The sequence below is a fragment of the Chelonia mydas genome, chromosome 1 (assembly GCF_015237465.2).
Source record: "Chelonia mydas isolate rCheMyd1 chromosome 1, rCheMyd1.pri.v2, whole genome shotgun sequence".
NCBI classification, from domain to species: domain Eukaryota; kingdom Metazoa; phylum Chordata; order Testudines; family Cheloniidae; genus Chelonia; species Chelonia mydas.
In genome coordinates, this window is record NC_057849.1 from 274,996,704 (window position 1) to 275,017,750 (window position 21,047).

At 36.8% G+C, this 21,047-nt stretch overlaps 1 protein-coding gene across 5 annotated transcripts in view; it reads left to right on the forward strand.

The window, feature by feature from the left end:
- The window catches only part of PPFIA2 (PTPRF interacting protein alpha 2), a 610,761-nt gene that overhangs the window by 160,205 nt on the left and 429,509 nt on the right, over window positions 1–21,047 (forward strand). For 3 of the 5 annotated variants that reach the window (XM_043547089.1, XM_037885772.2, XM_037885778.2), the window contains exon 1: window positions 5,735–6,093. The exons of the other annotated variants lie outside the window; for them this stretch is intronic. In XM_043547089.1, coding sequence (XP_043403024.1) covers window positions 6,013–6,093 — 81 coding nt within the window. In that variant the 5' untranslated portion in view covers window positions 5,735–6,012. Of the gene's footprint in view, window positions 1–5,734; window positions 6,094–21,047 lie in introns of those variants that run through there. 5 annotated transcript variants of the gene reach the window in all.

The window sequence follows — 21,047 nt, forward strand, 5'->3', positions numbered from 1 at the left end:
GAGGCCTGGCAGTTAGCATGGCCATTATTATAAGGTAGGATGAGTGTTTGACCTAGGTAATAAGGTTATAAGGGCTTTTTGCAATGTGTGCCGTGGGGATAAACACATAAACTACAAAAGAACAAAATATGGTTGAAATAAGGGATTTTTGGAATTTGTAACCATGAGGTTAACTGCATTAGCGTGTTGGAAATATTGGGAAATATATTGATGCAAAGAGCCTATGTCAGCAATAAGGCCCAAGTTATGGTTCCACAAAATGCCACGCATGGACAGTGGGCCAGGAGGTAATTCAAATATAGTCACTAGACAGGTGTGGGTATAAAATAAGGTGTATGTCTAACTGCTAGTGGGTTCATTAGGATGATAAGATAGAGACAGCCTAGATCATCACATCCCATTTATGATGATCCCTGCTTACTGTTTCCTTCTATCTTTGTTTCCAACAGTCTCCATGGTGTTGTGAGTATGCTAGTATTCGGGACTGTTACTTTCTGTATATCTATTGTCTGTATGCTAATGCTTATGTTTGGAATTATTTGGATGTTAATTACAGTTTTTAAGTTTCAGTGTGTGGCTCAACAATCTCATACTTCATAATAAATTTTACATTGCTGCCTGGTAAAGAACCTGTTATCAGTGACTTGTGCAATTTGCACTCCAAATTAATCAAAGGCTACAAAATGTATGAAATAAATACTTAGAAAATTAAAGGGTGTGCATATGCAAAAATGTAAGGCATCAATGGAGAAGCTTTTTTATTAATTGCCAAATGTGGTTAGCTTGTTAAACATGTTAGCTCTTGTATGGTATATTCCCTTGCCAGAATAGGTAGAGAACAGCAATGGAAAAACAGATGTTTTGAGTTAAGATTTAAATCACTAGTTTTTTATCAAATTAGACCTGTAATTATCCAGAAACATGCACTTTGTATCACATGTTGCTATCATTTTAACCCTTAGCATAGGAAACCATTTAGAAGAAACTGCCTTTTGTCGATAAAAACAATGTTCTTTGTTTTATTCTTTGTCTAATGCATAGTCCTGTGTTTCATTGCAAAATGGTGTTTTGAAGATGAGGTTTTCTTTAACATAAAAATTAAGTTGCAGTTAAATCTAGTGTGACATATACTCATAGCAATGCACAAAACGAGGTATTATTTTGGACCCTTAAAAAGGCCATTACTGTCCTTCTGCCAGCTTGGGACTAAGATGCTGCAGCTTCGGGACTGATTGGGGGAGATCTGGATGGACAACCCTGACTGATCAGTGCAGTGGGGAACAATCTCCATCATAGTCAACTGAAATTCATCAGAGTGGGAAATAAGCAGGGGTCCCCAGGTTTTGGTTAGAGGAAGAAAGGGATAAGTCAGGCAGCTTTCTAGGCCATGAGGAATAGGTGGTAACAAGGGGAAGCTTCAGGAATCCAGCCTTCGGAGGGGAAGACCTAAGTTAGACTTGCAGACTGTCAATGTAGATACAGGAGTCCCAACAAGAAAAGTCCTTAGAGGCTTTCTTGCAGCATCCTCTGAGAAACCTGTTAAGAGTCAGGAGGAGCCAGGGACCTGACTTAGGACTTGTTTAGATTGTCCAAAGGTGAAAAGCTTCAGCTTCAGCGCAGAAACCAGGGAGGAAAAGACTCTTGGCATGGGCATAAAAATTCTGTGGAAGAAAGCTATTGACGTTACCTCAATTTTCCACTTCTGGGGGAGGGCCTTTCTCCAAAATGTTTTGCTGGCTGGAAATTTAAACAGCAGAGGAGACAGAGAGTAGAGTTTGAATCGGCTTTGCACGACAGTGCTCAGTACTCTGCACATATGCCAGCCGATTAGTGGGAGGGTGATATTTCAGTGAACCCTCTGAAGTCTGCTCCAGCACAGTATAGAAGCCAGTCAAAGGAAGAACGCCAGCAGGACACTAAAGTAAGCATTGTGGAGGTGACTTTGACTTTCTTGTTTGTTTTTAAGGGGTTACAAGAAAGGAATGTTTTTGACTGCACTGAAAGAAGCTGACCCTCTGGAACTGTGGGGAATGTTTCTGTCTCTCCCCCATCCCCAACCTTCAGGGCAAAATTATCCCACTGCCCTGAAGTTTAATGGTGCTTGTAATGGTAGGGTTTGAACCCAAGGAGCTCCAACTCTCAGAACTGGGAGGATGGTCATCAGTGGAGAGACACTTGATCTCAACAGATATGGCCTATAAAGGAAGAGTTTATAGTCTGTGAAGTACTTCTGTTATTAGAGTGTGCTCCCTCCAGAGGAGTTGATTGACCAATGGTGTTCAAGCGGGTCTAGGTCTCAAAAAGGTTACCTCGCTATTTGCCAGAAATGTCATAAGTGTTATTTGCCTAACCATTGTTTAGTGCATCTTTTATTGAATTCCACGACCTGCTAATTTGGATTTTTTTTAATTTATCTCTGTCAGACCACAAATGAAAATTCCTTTTCTTTTAATGACATTTGCATGTGAAATCCATTCCCGGCCAGATCCAATAAGATATGAGGGCTGGTATCCAGCGTTTGTCAGGCCCACAAAGGAATGCTGCTACTTAAAGAATGTTACTGTTCTAAAGGTTTGGGATGTCATAGCCCTGGCTACCAAATTTCAGTGCACCAGTATTTGTTGCGGAGAATCTTTTTAAACTTTGGCTTGGTTTATATAAAAGTGATGTAGATTTGCAAGATGTAGTTCAAAAAGTGGTCAACAAAATAAACGATTTATATCAACTAGCCTGAGACAAAGTAGTAGTTATTTTTTAAAGCTGAGTTTTGAAACATGCATTTTGTTCTGTCAGGGAGATCCTGGGTGGAGATCAAACTTAGGTTTTTTCCTGCTGAGATTGGGGTGAGGGGATGGAATATATGGCCCTTTGGTACCCCTCTGGCGCTGTTAGAGTTTTGGAAATCTACTTAGAATTCTATAAGGCATTTGAGTGAGTACTGCACAGCATTCTGATTTTAAAAAATAGCATCATAAAAATCAAAGTAGCACATCTTAAATGGATTCAAAACTGGCTAATTGATTGAGCTCAAAAAGTAGTTGTAAATGAAGAATTATCTACCATAGGGGTGTTCCCAGTGGCATCCCTCTGTTCAATATAACAGTTATCTGGAAGAAACGATAAAATCATTACTGTTAAAATTTCCAGATGAAACAAAGATTACTGGAGTAGTAGATATGAAGGACAGATTAGTTCTACAGAGTTATCTGGCTGACTTTGTAAGGTGGGTTCATTTGAACAACACTTTAAAATACTCAAATGCAATCTCATACATCCATGTACAAAGAATGTAGGTCACACTTAAAGGGTGAGGGACTGTATTTTAGAAAAGCAATGATGCTAGGAAAGCAAGGTCATACGGGTTATGGTAGATAACCAGCTGAAAATAAGCTCCCAGTGCAATGTTATAGCTAAGAGAGCAAATACAATCCTTGGATTTACAAACAGGGGAATACTGAACAGAAGTAGGGCAGTGCCAAGACCACTGGATAGGGCATTAGTGAAACTGCTGCTAGAGCACTGTGTTTAGTTCTCATGCCCAGACTTTAAAAGGATGTTGATAAATTGATCAAGGTTCAGAAATGAGCTACAAGAATTACTTGGAGTCTGAAAACCTGCCTCACAGTCAAAGACTAAAGTAACTCAATCTATTTAGTTGCTCCAAGGGAAATTTGAGAGGTGAGTGGATCATGGTATAGAAGTAGCTTGGTGGGAAGAAGATCTCGGATAGTAAAGGGAGCTTTACTGTAGCAGAAATATGCATAATGAGATCCAGTGGCTGGAAACTGACACTCTACAAATTCAGACTAGAAATAAAATGCAATTTATTTAAGAGTGGGGATAATTATCCATTGGAACAATTTACCAACAGGATGCGGTCTTGAAGTATTTAAATCAAGATTGTGGATGTCTCTCTAAAAGGTATGCTCTATCTTAAACAGAAGATATAGACTTTTGATACAGGAATTACTAGGTGAAATTCTATGGCCTATATATGCAGGAGGTCAGATTTAGACAATCATACTAGTCCCTTTAGTCTTCAAATCTACACAAAACGCTGTTTATTCATGAAACTGTGGGGAAATAGCAGCAGATGTTTGTTTGGATGATTATAAAGCAACAAAATAGTAGCTCAGAATGAAAGTTTCCCTACTGAGATTACCAAAGATCTGGAGTTTCTACTTTGGCCAGTTGAGTGACTCAAATGCATAACCCCATGCCTAGTCCTTCTTTCCAAAATAAAGGGGGAAAAATAGACTGTACAGCTTCTATACTCTATTTCTCAAGCAAAGACTTATGAGTAGCTTTTGCAAGCTTCAGTACAAGAATGGGTCGAAATAACAATTCTAGATTAATTATGGCCACTTCTGAGTAGAGTTAAAAGGGAGTGGTTGGAAAGACTTGGAACAAAGGGGGAATTTGGTTTACAAAATATCGTTATGGGACACATCATACCATAATGTGGACAGCAGCAGAGGTCAGCATGCAAATTTAAAGAAAGGGGCATCTGTGTATATGTGGGAATATATGCCCTCTATTAACCATTATAAAAGCAGAGGAACTATATTATATTGAGTTGCTTTAAAACATTACAATTATTCAGAATGAAATGCAGAAAGAGAATAAGAACCAAGCTGGCAGCCTGGCAGCTTCTTAGTTTTTTGACAGATTCCATTTTTAAATTTGTATTTCTTAAGCTCTTTCTCATTTTTAAAATTTTGTATAAAGGTAACATGCTTGATAGAACATAAAGGCTCTGTCTTTCTAGCTGTGTTCTATTTTCCATCCTTTCCTCAAACTCCACCTTTGAATTATGTGTAAATGGAACATTTCTTTTTTCTGTTAAAAGGTGCCAGGTCATTTGAATATGATCTTTTATGCCTTCCTGTCGCCTGAACAATCAGTGTGTGAACAAGTAACATAATGAATCCTTGTTGCCTGTTCAGCATAGATGTTTGCAAGTAACATTTTGTGATCTTAAAAAAAAAGGAATGGATTTATTCTTAAGAAATATCTCCAAGAAATGTCTATACAGTGTATGTTCACCTGTAGATCAGTTTTACAATCAATAGTTTGTGTTTTGAATTATTAAAATGAGATGTCGTGGTTTCTGTAGAGCAGCTTTGAGAAAAACGTGAAGACTGAGGAAAAATGTAAAATAATTTCACCCTTATAATTAGTATTGCTTTTGAAGCCATTTCTAAAGATAAGGGACAAATAATGGGAAAAGAAGTCTGTGTTGCATTAACCGTTAACAGTCAATAGAAATATAAACTGACTTTATTTCTGTATCCCTGTCTTTCATTATGTTCTCAGTCTATAGGAGATAAGCCACAAATTTGTTTGGACATTTTTTTTTTCATATGAAGAGCAACACATTTTTTTTTTTAGCTGGGTAAAAAGACAATGCAGAAATCATATATAAATGTTTAAAATAAAACAATGGTCAGCAAAAGTAAGAATTAATATGGTTGTTAATAACTGAAATGATAAAATAATCACTGTTATCAAACATAGCTATAAACAGAATCTCAGACATGCTCCAGGTTAGTCAGAAGAGGTCCTCTGCATTACACTGTGCTTGCTTGCTTGAAATGAAACTGTGTTATTGGTTAACTGGGATGCTTAGCATAATCACTTTGCTAGGCTGTGGTGGAGGGAGGTGATTATCACTGGGAACAGATGGGCAGGTCCAAAGCATTGCCAGATTCTGCCCAAGCTCCGTTTACTGTAGTTCTAGCTTTCTTTTCTTCAACAATTCTAATTTTTATTCATCCTGCATGTTCTAAAGAACTAGCTGCACTCAAAGGTCAGTGACTGAAGACCTTACAGTACAGCTCACAAATGTAGGAGTGGGGAATTCAAAATGCTGTCACTCTGTATGTGAATGGATGAAGCAGATTCCATTTCATACAGTTGCCTCCCTAAATATATGAAGGATTTATCTGTAAGCTTAGCACTCTACTCTGCGTCTGTATCTCCTTGTGGATTGTATTGTGTCTGTGATCAGAAATGATTTTCTCAGATATGAACACTGTCTCTGGCTCCCCTAAGGTGCATCCTCCTAATGGGACCCGATTTTATACTTTTCAGGTAAGTGTATTTAATAACATCGGTTGTCTGGAAGTTAAAATGTAGGTAAACTTTGAATAAGAGTAAGCTAAATAGGATAAGAAACCTGTGTGTTAATTGGTGTTTATTTGGGGAAGAAGAGATGTAAGAAATTAGCGTTGTCACAAATCAGTTTACTTACTTTGTCTGTAATTGAAGGTGAAGTTGCATTGGGTATGTTTTTATTATTGAATATTTTCAGTAATATTATCCTTCTCAGGTTCAGTGGATTTTGTAATTTCGTAGCCAGAGCTGCATTAGTGTTCGCATTTAGTAAAGAATAGACACTTTCTTGGCATCATCACAAATTTCAAATTGTAAAATTCAAAAGTATTTTTGAAACTTTATGTAATGTATCCATCCTGATAGAGACATGTTTTTAATATTCTAAATGTAGGTTAATGCTGTCTGGCCTTCAATGTGATTCATTTGGAGAGTAGTAATATGTGAGCAATAGACAGCGCTGCAGGAATCTATTGTTAGGACTATTAAGGGTTTCAGTGTGCAGCCAACTTTCACCTTATGCAGGTGAATAGTCTTCTGTGCTATAGCTAAAGGTAAGAAATTACTGACAAAACTGTGATATGTTTGATGTAAAAATCTCTTATCCCTAACCTATTTAAAAAAATGAAATCTTTAATGCCTTCAGTCTAGAAAACTAGGTAATCCCACATTAAGGCTTGACAAAAGTGCACCCTACAGCACTCTGGCCCTGAATAACAATTCAAACCCATCATGACTTAAACTGACTATCTCTTTCAGCTCAGCTTTAAAACAAATATCTCCATGCTTAAATATGTGTATCAGTCTTCATTTGGCAATTACTCTACAGGATTCGAGAATAGCACCTTAAATGTATAACAAACTGAGTCCATTCCCAGAACAATCAATGTGATGATACAAAGTTTATACTAAAATACTTAGCACCCAATGCATTTATTACATCTATTGAACTTGAAAGAACTTCTGTATACATTTTTTAGTTCATATGCCTTTCCTCTATTAAGCTATTATTTTTAATCATGCCATCCTTACACTGATATCTACTGATAGGGCTGTGCTGAAACAGTGTGTGTCTACCTCACAGCAGATATCTGCTGATCCTGGCAATGATTCAGAGACATGAGTGCCCCAGGGCTGTTTTTCTGCAGAATGACTACTTTTTCCACACACTGAGATCTAAACATTCTTTACAGTCTCCTGCAGCTGGGATCTTTTACACAACTCTTGGCATCAGGTATTCTTTCTGAGCCTCTTAAATTGAAAGGGTCAGTATAGTCAACATGCTCAGTCATGGCTGTTTCATCATGTGTTATTTTTTGACCATAGAGCCTCTGATAGCAACTTGATAAAAGGCTGTTTTATGTAGGTTTATGTTATGGTTATAATAAATACCCAGGCTACAGCATTCATTTTCACATGAACAAAAATCTCTCTCAAGAACTACTTTATTTATCCATAGGATTTTGGGGTGAGATTGCATAATCTAAAGGAAGAAATTAACTAATTAGGGATGCTAAGTGAGCAATATAACACTGACTGATCTTGGAAAATGAAGCTGCTATTAACAGGATAGGTTGTCTGTGTATTAATGCATCTAGGTGCCATTGGGAGACCATTTTTTTAAAAAAAAGACCCCAAATTATATCTTTCTTCCTATAGTGTTATATTTTCTTGCCGTGTGCTTTGAACCTGATGTTATATAGTGAAAACAATATGTATAGTTTTAAAAAGTAAATAAAAAAATAAAGTATATGTAAAGCACCCCCCTCTCTTCTTCAAATCTCACCTCAGACCCCACTCACTTCTTTCGCTTTGGTTCTAGCTTTGACTTCCATTCCTGTGCTGTCTACTCTTTTTCTCCTGTCCTACTTCAACCTGTATTTTAAAAAGATAAGAATTGGTAAGATTTGCTTAATAATGAATCTGTGTTTGTTTAATCCCTAGTCCCACCTTTTGTTACCTTCTCTTTTTTCCCCCCTGTTAGCTACATATTTTTATACTTGTCTAATTTAGATAGTAAAGTCTTTGAGACCATCTCTTATTGTAATATTTGTAAAGTGCCATACAAAGTTAAGGCACTATATAAGGGCCCTGGAAACTCATATACATGTACTTAGTTTTAGGCACATGAATAGTACTGCTGAAGGCATTGGGATTACAGACATGCTTAAAGTTAAACCCACAAGGAAAGGTTTGCAGCATCAGGCCTAAACTGTGGTTATTAATAACAGAGCTGTTAAAATAGCTTCACTGACTCAGAATCTCAGCATTTAATATTATCCGTATATTCCTACAACTGTATTAAAAGAAACGAAGCCTGTGCACAAATCATATATTTGTTACATACTTTTAAACTGAAATTCTTAGGAAATAAGACATATTTAGACACTGCAGGCCAATGAGTCATAGTTGCCTTGTATAAATGTAGCTAGCATAGCTCAGCCATTGGGCAGAGCCAAAACCACTAGAGATCTGTGTAAAAGATTTTGGGGAAAGCATTTACCAGATTTTTAATTAAATGCTATGACTGATCAACTTAACTTAATATGGGTTAAAATACAGAGGGCTGAGTTATGCTTTTTCTTCATTTAATACTCAGATGTCTTTCAATTTTTGCTAAAATAGCACTTCGGGAAAGATGAAGGATAAGACTTGGAATCAACTTCTCCTCAACAACTGAAATGTTTAAATACGCATCAAAGGAGAGGAGATTATGAAGTGTGCCATAAGTATGCAAATTCACATAAATTTTTTGCATGATTTATTTTAAGCAGGTTATGCTAATGTAGACATTTTCTCTCAAATGAATTGCAGTGTTTATGAAATTAAATTTCCATATGTAACATGAACTGGAATGAACAAACTTAGCCTCTATTTATTTATTTATTTCAAAAAGTCATATTTATGGCATATCATAAACTTGATGTCCTGGTCACCCAGTGTTCAGGAAAAGTATTACACAGGTATTAGAAAACAGTATTTAGACATCCATGGACTCTTTAGAGACTCTGAAAATATCGGTCACTATATTCTTCAGCTCAGGAGAATCATCTTGAACTTCTGATAGTGTTAAATTTTGATCTGGGCTGCTGTATTTGCTGAACTGCTTGTTATCATCAAAACAAGTCTCTGGGCTTTGATCCTTAGAGTACACTCGATCAAAGCAATTAAAACAGAAGACTACTCTGAGATGAGGTTATATAAAGGAGTTACATGCTGTATGACAGTAACAATTAATTGGGAATTATACCATTTTAATAAAGATTTATTTTAATAAAAACAAATAAAATGCAGATTTTTAGGCTTCTATATATCAATGAATCATTATTTCACCTTATTTGCGTGGGCATGAATATATTTAGCTTCTTTTATGTAAAACTTGGTATACTTGTGTAGCTGTGTAAAACAAGGCAGATATTCCTTTTTCTTTTCTTTTTAATTTTTCTTTTGCCTTGTATAGGAAGATACCATTGCTGCTGCTGTACATGGATGATTTAATTTGCCATCAGTCCTTGAAATAAGAATTTATCTTTAATGTAACTTATAAATGTCAAAGTCCAAATATTACTAACATTAAATTCCTCTTTGGCTGGTACATGCATTCCACTGTGTGCACAATGTATTGAATTTCATTGTAATACAATGATTATGTGCATAATGTGATGATGGGGGTCAGCATGGCTTAAGCAAGGTAGTATTTCTAACTATGTTTTTCATCATTCAATGGGATGCACCTTACGAGATGCAAAATTATATTTTACCCAAGTTTTAAAAAATATTCTGGAGGGATATCTCAAAAGTAGCTAAACTTTCAAACTTCAAATTTGCTTTGTAAATAGGGCACAAAGCTTCTGTGCGTTGCTAAGCTGAAAAAACACTGGTTGTAAAATAATGTATGTATATGTCAATGTATATTCACTATATGCAGTCAAAATTCTTGCCTTTTTGTGAAATCGAAAGTCTTTGCTAAGAAATTGTCCAATCTAAATTTTCATAACTTTAGAACTATGGAATCTTTTATCTTTGGACTTGTCTTGAAGTTTGTCTCAACAAAATCTATCAACAAACCAAATATGAGATCTCTATGTTTGGTATCTTTGCATAAGAAAAATGATTTCCATAATGATGGTACCATCAGAAATACTTATTAAAAATTGTCTTGTAATTTTCAGTTATTAAGGTAATATCATGTCATGTAAGCACAATTCTGAGTGATGGCCAGAGAGTATTTGAACCACCCCAAGTGGAACTTATGAAATAATTCTGCACTAGAGAGAGAAACCTTCCTTGAGTTCTCCAGTGCACAGAGCTATGCATGTCTGCTAGATACATCTGGGTCCTTAGCCTTCAAATCAGTACTGTGTAGCAATGAATTATTAACACATTAAAACTATCTCATGAAATGAAGAACTTAGTTTTTATTTTTATTTTATTTGTATGTGAAGTGTTATGGTGACAAAAAAGTCATAATACTTATTAGAAAACAATACTTATATATAACCTATCACTAAAATCCTATTGTGCTTTTATAGTCTGAACTAAAAACAAGTAAGCAAGAATGACAAAAATATATTGGTAGATACTGTGGACATGTGGCTAAGGTTATATGAAAAATATTATTATTTAAGGAACGGTATGTGATTTCTAGATGGCAATAGCTGAAGTGAGGAAAGTTAAAGCTGTATATTTATCCTGACATTACATTTCATTTTTATTATCATCATTAATTATTCTTCTTATTATTATTATGAGTGCTTAACTCACCATCCTTAAAGTTCTCCTTAATACAGATTTTTGTGTGTGGAAAAAGTAGTAATTGACTCAAAATGTTCCTTCTGTAACAGAGGACTTACCTATCTTTGAGCAGGAGGTTCCCGCTTTGAGCAGGGCGTTAGACTAGATGACCTCCTAAGGTCCCTTCCAACCCTGATATTCTATGATTCTATGATCTTATTAACATTTGTAATGACTTTCACTTACCATGAATCACTTTTCACCTTAGGTTATGTGTGTGTGTGTATACATACACACATATATAACCTAAGGTTGTAGTCAATATATATTCATTAAACCCTCAGTTTTCTTTTATTACTTAAAGTACTTACATAAATGCCTTACACAATCACTTGACATCAGAGGGTAGGTCTTGAAACATTTTTAGTACCATTGTAAAATCCTCTGTGTTTGCATAGTATGTTGTATTGTAGTGATAGGGCCTCATTCTCCTTTGCCCTGCACATTGTATCATTTGTACCAGTGCAAAGTGGGTTTAAAATGCTACTAAATCTGATTGGTAGTGTTTTGCACTCTTTACATAGACTTTGGGAAAATGTGAATAACTACACAATGTGCAAGACATGAGAAAATCAGAGGATGTTGTCTACTCTGAGGTGTCCATGGGCTGGTCTACAGAAGGTTTCTAGAGCTGATTTCCCTCTGCTCCTTTGTGTACTACCCTTGACCTGAATGTACAGGCAGTTCCTCCAGGGAGTCTGTTCTTCTCTGAATGTTATACCTTGTCATAAATATAAAGGGAAGGGTAAACCCCTTTAAAATCCCCCCTGGCCAGAGGAAAAATCCTCTCACCTGTAAAGGGTTAAGAAGCTAAAGGTAACCTCGCTGGTACCTGACCAAAATGACCAATGAGGAGACAAGATACTTTCAAAAGCTGGGAGGATGGAGAAAAACAAAGGGTCTGTGTCTGTCTGTGTGATGCTTTTGCCGGGGACAGAACAGGAATGGAGTCTTAGAACTTAGTAAGTAATCTAGCTAGGTATGTGTTAGATTATGATTTCTTTAAATGGCTGAGAAAATAGCTGTGCTGAATAGAATGAATATTTCTGTCTGTGTGTCTTTTTTGTAACTTAATGTTTTGCCTAGAGGGATTCTCTATGTTTTGAATCTAATTACCCTGTAAGGTATTCACCATCTTGATTTTACAGAGGTGATTCTTTTTTACTTCTATTAAAAGTCTTCTTGTAAGGAAACTGAATGCTTTTTCATTGTTCTAAGATCCAAGGGTTTGGGTCTGTGGTCACCTATGCAAATTGATGAGGATTTTTACCAAACCTTCCCCAGGAAGTGGGGTGCAAGGGTTGGGAGGATTTTTGGGGGAAAAAGATGTTTCCAAACTACGTTTTTTCAGGAACCCAGATAAAGTTTGGTGGTGGCAGTGGAAATCCAAGGGCAAAGGATAAAATAGTTTGTACCTTGGAGAAGTTTTAGCCTAAGCTGGTAAAAGTAAGCTTAGGAGGTTTTCATGCAGGTCCCCACATCTGTACCCTAGAGTTCAGAGTGGGGAAGGAACCTTGACATACCTAAATAAATATTTTCCTTATTACTGAACCCTGGATCATTTCTCCTTACTGATACAACAATGCTCTTAATTTATTTGACAAGTTCAATCATATTTGTGATTTTCATGTTGTGCGTTAAAATCCTAAGGGCATGTTCAATGTGAAAGTCACAAGTCCATAGCATCCTGGTGACTGTTGGATAGCTTAGTGCTCTTAAATATGAAATAAAAGTCCTGTTGTACCAAGTGCCAAGGGAGTGACTGCTTTGGTTTGCAGAAGTTTGTGGTGCAGACGAATGGGGCTGCTACTGGACTTGAAAACTGCCTGAAACCCAGTTAGTAAATGCAAGCAGTACCAGTGGCAGCAAAGCTGCTGCATAGCTGTGGGGCATTTTCAAAGAGATACAGCATTTGAACTATGTCAAGGAGAGGATAACAGTGATGGACTAGTCAGAATTTAAGTTATATCCTGAAGCTGAATGTAGCAAAGTAATTTAGAAATCTGGGCAGAGTCACAGCAAGGACACAATCATGAAGTGATTTGCCTTGTAATTAAAATGCAAATATTCAATAGCAATATAAGTGGCTTTTGTATGACCTGGAAGGTAGAAGATTTATGGTGGGGCAAATATGTTTGCAGGCTTTTTTTTTAACCCACAACAGCTGACAAATAGTTGGGGGTGGAAGACTGTTTCAAGTTATAATTCTTAAAGGATGCCCCTTGCAGTCATTTATCACTTCCTTTTGTGATCTGTATTCTTTTTTATTCTTCTTCTGCAGAGAACAAAAGCCAGACATTTCTGCTGAAATAAGGAGATGTTAAACACAGTGTTGTCATGCTTATATATAATTTCTCCCCATGTGAGTCTCCCTGGAAAAGAAGATGGAAATAAAGTGTTTTCTGCATACAAACAATTACACAAGTGGAGACAAAACCATATAGAATTCTGAATGAATAATGTATAAATGTTTTTATACATTGAAACAAAGTATGAAAAAGAAACTTAGACTGTTAACAGAAGTTTGGTTTTCTTCACAATGGGCCAGATCCTCAGCTGTTGTAAATCACTGATATCAAAGCAGCTGTGCCATTTTATACAAGCTGAGGATCAGGCACTTTGATTCCAATAAGAATAATCAATGTTGGCTTGAACCCAGTGACATTTTATTAGTATTTTTACCAATACCATAGAATTAATATAATAATACAGTGGTATTGAAGGCTATATTTAGTTAACCCTCAAATTTCTTTACCATTTTTGCAGTGGAGCTGCTTTGCCCCCTGCAGAGCTTGTAGAAGACATGGCACTCACACCAAGCATTCCTCTGAGGTCCGTGACATGTAGTCACAGAAGATAGCCATGAAAAAGTCCTGTGCCTGTACCCTAGTTTTTGGCTCTCTTCTTGCTTCTTGTCAAGAATGGTGCAGCCGGAATCTGTCTCTCCAGCTGCTGCTCCCACTCCCTACTCCTCCCATTCTATTTAAAAATCAATGGCACTATCTGGCTACAAATTATCATTGTATCTTTTCCAGTCATTCAATAAAATGGTCTAAATCTTTTTATGGGACTTGCTGCTCTGTATGCAATGCACTGGGAAACTTGACTGACTAACAGACCGAAGAATGCTGAACATTCAGTGATATATACTGATTACTTTGGACAATCCAAGAGAATAGCTAATGTATGATCAATTATAGATCAAATTTGCATATTCCTATGGGCTGAAACATATACTCCTAGCAAGGAAGAAACGGCAAGCATCATGATTCTAAACTAATGAGATGATTTTATGGTTAAGAATGGAGACTGGAAAACACAGTAGTATTTTTGCTTTAGTAAGTAGTTAAAAGGCACATGTGTGTATGGAAATCTCCCAGTTGAAGGGATTTATTCTATTAGATTGTTTTATATCTTTCATCCTTAGATTGCTTTATCTTAAATCCCACTATGTACTTTGGCAGCAAGAAACAGTAAGAAAGAAAGGTGTGCAAGGATTATCAGCTCTGAAATTCAGTCAGAGGAGACGGATCATTTTGAGTCAGAATTCAATAGCCAAACAAACTTTACATTTTGTTTTTGCTTATTGTGCCAGAATAGCTTTATCCACACACCACAACACTTTTCAAGCTGAGTAGTAACCAACAGGAGCTGTCAGTGTAGTTTCCTGCAGATAATTGCTGGGATCCAAACAGAGAGACTGTTAGGGCCAGGTTGTCGCCCACTCTCCATGCCTGCGCTGGGGCATAAGGAGGCATAAAGCACCCCCTTATTCCTCTGCCCCAGCAGCACAAGGAGGAAAGCAGACTTTGCAGAGCTATTACTCTCTCCTCCCAGGCAGGTGGGGCAAGAGGGGGAAGTGAGCAGTAGGAGGAGCCTTGGCATTGTCTCCATCCCTCCCAACATGTTAGGCCCTGCATCTGCGCCAGGGTGCATACATGGTTCCAGATATTGGGCTATAGTTAAGGTACATCCCTCCTGAAGATAGCTGGCAACTGGGAGGCTAACTGTGACTTGAAATGGGCATTTGTTTTCATTTATGAGAATTTGAGGAAGGAAAGAAAGAAAGAGACCTGGAGCAAGGGAGTGCTAATGTTCTGCAGAAAACATTGGGACTTGAATGTGGCAGTACTGTCCCAATTTGTGTCATTTTGGTAATGTTTGCTCACTCCACTCAGCTGATGGTAAGATGTATTCCAGTGGTGTGTGAACCAGGGCAGGACTTGGGTAATAAACCATCCTTATGGGAGAAAATTAGAGAGCACGTGGAGGAGAAATATAGGCTCAGTGTAATGTTTGTTAAAGGGCAAAGCATAACCCATTGGAGTGAGAAATGCAGATCAGATGAGTTTCTATGGATCTCAGCACTGAATGTCTCATGTAAATTGTCGGGATAATTTGTGGAGAAGTAGCTCCTCTTCCTTGATGGATAATTTTAGCCATCTTGCTATGAATGCTATTGAACCTTTTCCCTCACCATCTAGAGGAAGAATACTAAAGGAGAATTAACATTACTATTCCTTTGTATGTTTCATATGTCTTGAACACTTGCCTCAGCTCTGCGGTGTGCTACTGCTTCTCCAGACTATATTTCAGACTGAAGCAAATGGAGGCCAGTACCATCTCTTGGGATCTCTGGTAGAGCTTTTTGGGTTGGTATGAATTTAGTTTAGAAGACTTTGTCCAAGTGCAAGCTGCAGAATTTTTTCCACAAAGCCCCAGTTTAAGAATTTTTTTCAGCAAGGTGATTGTGATGAGAGAACATGGTTCTATTGTCTGGTAATCTTGAGGAATCAACTGTAAAGACTTAAATGGGGTGCTAGAATCACTAATTCTGTACCTCACTAGTGGGAATACTGAAGAATATACTTTAAGAAAAATAGTGTTCTGGTGTCCAGTCTAGAGGATAAAACAAACATACAAAACACTCCTAACCATGCATTTAAAAAAAAAAGGTACATGGAATTTACATATACTCACTTTGCTTATATAATGCTCTTTTCTGTCTCGTGTATGTAGGCTGAAAGCTGTTCAGAGGGACAGTTTCTTACTTGGGCATTTGTACAGCATCAAACACAATGAGGCCTTGATAGCCTGTGATCCTCTATGCATTACAATAATAAGAATTATAACTGGAGTTGGGTGATGTATTTTTAGGTAGAGCTGGTGGAAACTCAGAATTTCTGGTTACTGGAAAATTTCAAAATTTGGGTTTGGTCTGAACTGGAACAGAAACAGATATTTTTGAAATTTCCCACAAATCAGAATTACTGAAAAAAATAGTTTTGGATTTCTGAAATCTTATTTTGAATTTTATTTTTTCATTTTTTCATTTTTTTATTTTTCATTCATTCATAACTTGTCAGTGGTAGAAGTAGTGCATATTATATGTCTAAATATAATATAATAGATGAAATATTTCTCCTCTTTTTATTTTAAAACTGTGAAGGGCAGCTGCTAGTTAGTACTGTGAAAGATTATTTAGAAAGTGTTATATTTTCTAGATCAGTGTCTGTGTTGTAAACCCAGTTTGATACTTTGACATAAAATAATAGACTATCTTAACTATTATGAAATGTAAAAATATAAAAATGAAAATAAAAATATTGACACAATTTGGGAATTCTGAAAAACAATTATTTTTTTATTTTAAATTTTCCCTGCTAGAATGTTTGTCAAAATTACATATTTTCTGAAATGTTTGAATTTGTCAAAAGCAGCATTTTTCATCAATAAGTGTTTTGACAAAAAAAATTAAACTCTAATCTTGAGGCATAACAGAAATGTATCCTTTTTCTTTTAGCTGTTTCAGGGAGAGGTTTGCTATCCAGAGATCTCTCTAGCTGGAACAAAAATAGAGCACATGCAGAGTGGTTTCCAGAAACCTTTAAATGTTTGGTGGTTGTTCACCTGTCTGGTGATGAAAAAGAAGTCTTGTAATGAGTGATTCACGTCTTCTGAATTGCCTTAGTTCAGATTTAAATACTGGGTTTTTTCACTGGTGGTTGGTTTGTGGATGTGTTGGTGTTTAGTAATTTGTGTTTGTAGAAAAATTTATAGGTTTCATTAAAGGCTACATGTTTCTCAAATAGTGGGATGGTGTTTTCATATTTGCAGATTATAATATTCAAAATAGACACTTTAATGAATATAGTAAATTCTCTTCTTTTTCATCTGTTCTTGTCTAATTCAATATCAGGTGGGTAGTTATTTTAAAGAATGTTAGTGGAGGGTTTATGGGGATGTGATGCTTTTGAAACATTCAGTTGGTATTGTGATTTGCTAAAATATGCAAACAAATGAGAAAAACGGATTCACTATTTCCACTTGAGAAAATAGAATTATTAATTCATGGATATCAAAGCTATCTGTTTTTAGTTATACACTAAAATGAATTGTACAGAATCAAGTAAAAAAAACTTCTGCTCCCATGAAATTTACTTCTTTCAAGTGATAAATAGAATAAAGGATGAGCGAAATATGACTGTTTCTTGTAAAAGAAAATATTTTAACTCTAGGTACTTTGTACCTCTTGCAATGTCACAGTATAAAACATTGAATTTAGTCACAATTTCAGGTACTGTGAAGATGCTTCTGCTTTGTGTTACTATGGAACAAAGTCAATAATTATGAAGTGTCCATGGTGCTGAAAATGTACTGTTGACGCAGAGTTAGCTCAGTAAACTATTCAACAACAACAAAAATGTAAATACAAAGTGAAGATGTCATGTCCGACAGTATCTGAAACACCAGCAGTATATTGTGTATGTAAGAAGTGTGTGACTTGCAGTTTGGCTCTTTGATCATTTTAATAAGAAATTATTCCCAAAGTATTTTTAAACTTTGTATGTGAAAATGTTATCTATTTTTGGCAGCCTCTCTGGTTTTAGGATTAAGCAAATAGGGAAGTGCTAATAAGCATGAGCTAAATGAGGAAGCAAAATAAAAATGCTTCATTTATACTTGGTAATGTTTGTAACTCCTTGCTTTTCATTGAGCCACTGAAATGCCTTGTCTCCACCACTGTCACTCATACAATGAGTAGGCAGACAGGCAATTATTTAAGATTAATAACTGAATGTCTGCTTCGCCTTGCTTAAATCTAGAATCTCAGATTGGCTCAGTGGACAGTTTTGGTTTATCTCATTAGATCAGAAGGTACACACTGCTTCTATAGGCCGAAAGCCTTGGACAGCTTGGCTAGCACTGTCATGATCTGTGGTAACACATACACAGACACCTGGTAAACTATAGGTAGTATAGAGAATAAAATCCATGACTTTCTTTAAAAGTACTTGAACAAAAGGAACAACTTCAGTAGCTGTCAACAGTAACATCCCATGAGTCTTCGATGAAGGCCTGACTGCAGTAGTAGCTTGAGGACAAGAATATTGTAATTCAGTCTGGGGACACACAGTTTCAGATGGTGTGTAATACAGATTCAGTCATGTTCTGGGTAAAATGAGCTAAAGAGATAATATTAAACTAAGACTTTGCCGCCTCCACCAGCTCCCCATTCGCTATCAGATAGGAATCTCTCTTTCCTGTAACTATCACAGAAGCTATGATCATTTGGTACATATGGCCAACAGATCCCAGATATAAATATGAGGTAGCTGGGGAAAAGCCTTGATTCTAGATCAACATCCGCAAGAAAATCAGGATTAATTCTATATTCACCAGCTTCAGATCATGGTATAAAACTCACTATCTTTGAAGCAATTCCTCAAAGAAAGAAAACCTGGAGCAGAAGAGCACATGTCAAAGGACTCCAAAGCAGAAGCCAATAACTAAACCAAAGTGTTTATCCATTGTGGATAGATCTTGCAGGGGAACATAATTTGCTCCTCCTTTTATTTTTACTGGTACTGTCTTTCCATGCCCATGCCAAGCTTCTTGAAGGATGGAGAGCAATCCTAGAGATTAGTGAAAATTCCTAGTGTCATGATGTTAGCCTCATCACTCAGAAGGTTGAATTCCTTCTAAAGTCTGGATTACTAGATGGGAGTGTGATGAGTTCCCCCCGGGGTGTCACCTGGAAATGGGGTACCACTGACCCACTGACTCACCAGCCTGGGCTCCCTTTCACACTGTATTGCTGTGACAAGCTACAAAGCCTTCCAGTCTGCACTTTCACCAGCATACATACAGGTAGGGACACAGCCAGCTGCAGTTACAAGTAGGCTCTCTGACCAGCACCTGAATGGCAAAGCTACTCCCAGCTCCTTAGGCATGCCCCCCCTCTGAGTATAAACCCAAAATTATACCTTCTTGTGCTGCACAGGAACTGTACAGCATAAGCTCATAAAATTCACCTCCTCCCTCAATGTGGAGAGGAATATGCAACAGCTTTTCCCTTTGAGTTATGATTGCCACACACGGGTTTAGATAAAGCAAAAATGAGTTTATTAACTACAAAAGATAGATTTTAAGGGATTATAAATGATAGCAAACAGATCAAAGCAGATTGCCTACCAAATAAACAAATAATATACTAAATAGATGGGTTATGAATAGCAGATTCTCACCATAGGAGAATAATACAAGCAAGCTACAGATTCTTAAGGGGCAAGCTGCACTTGCTTACAGCTTGGCATTCCCAGGTATTCCATTCACAGGTTAAAAATCCCTTTAGCCTGGAACCATCACTTCCCCCAGTTCAGTCTTTGTTCCTCAGGTGTTTCCAGGTGTGTTGTTGTAGGAAGAGTGAGGACCCATCATGATGTCATTTTCTCCATTTTATATTTTCTTTCCACTTGCTGGAAAGCTCTTTTGCTGTGACCTGGGTCAAACAGTTCCCACTGTGTAGAGCTATCTAGGAGAGGTTTCTATGGCACACAGTTCTTGGGGTAATCCTTGTGCTGGTGTGCCTTTCCTCAATAAGCCATTAACATTGGCCTTTTTACTGTTGTACCTGAAAGGCTGCTTGTGGGCGTTTTCAACCTCACAACATGTTTCAGTAACACATATCTAGACAAACTTCATAATTTCAAATACAATGGTAGCACGTACAATCCAATGAGATATTAATGTCTAGCAGATAGAGACTTCTAGAATAATACCTCACAAGGAATATTTTGTGCAAAACATATCCTAATTATATCACTGTGAAGAATATGGGGTGCAGTGTCACAGGGAGTTCCAATAGGGGTATCTTTTTTTAAAATGGTAATTATGTAGGCATCAGTTGTGGCCCCATAGCTAAAGCTGAACTGAGTTTTGGATTTAAGAGGATAAGTATGATTAGTATTCGATATAGCTCTCTTCATCCATAGAGCTTGGTATAGTTTTACAGAGGTCAGTAAATACTATTACATCCATTTTGCTGTGAGGAAAAAGACACAGACACACACACACACATAGAAGAAGTGTTACCCAGTGAATTAGCTGTGTCATACAACTCAGGTCTCAAATGGTGCAGAATCCAAATCTTTTTACATTCAGTCCTGTACTCCATCAACTGAACTATGCTGTCTTCTAGCAGGCCAATTGGCCTCATCATTGAAACACAAGAACAATCCCTGCTTGTCCCCAGTCTAGACTGACTGCCACATTTGGAACACTCCTAGCCTCTTTAAACAGAGAAGAGGAGCCTAAGTTCAGTGATCAAAACTCAGCTTTTCACATGGAAGAGCACAACATAATCACCAGGCAGCTGATTCCAATTCAGTATTCAGTTTTTTAGAAAAAGTAGTAAGAATTATTAGGTGATTTTCTCTTTTAATGATGCACTGAAATGCTTTTGAAATGAATAAATACAAACAATTATCTGTCTGCTTTGAATTAGCAGAATGCATGTAGCAGCTTTGCCATGATTACATACATCATTTTCAAAGTGAAGTGAAGGGTTTAATATTCCTTATCAATATGAGGTTCAGGTTTCTGGAGAGTTTTAATTTCTTGCCACCAAGCCCCCAAAGCTGAGCAGGAAGTTGCGTAACTTACAGCATTTTAGGTGTTTGTGATGACATGAAATCCTGGAGGTGAAAGTGAGTAATTTTAAAATATATTTGTCTTTAAATGTATTAAATATTTATTTCTATTCATTTATTCTGGTAAAGATACAGAATCTTAATTAAAAAAAATAATTCTAAAATACCCTTTAAGTTCGCTTTTAAGATCTAACCATAAATTGATTC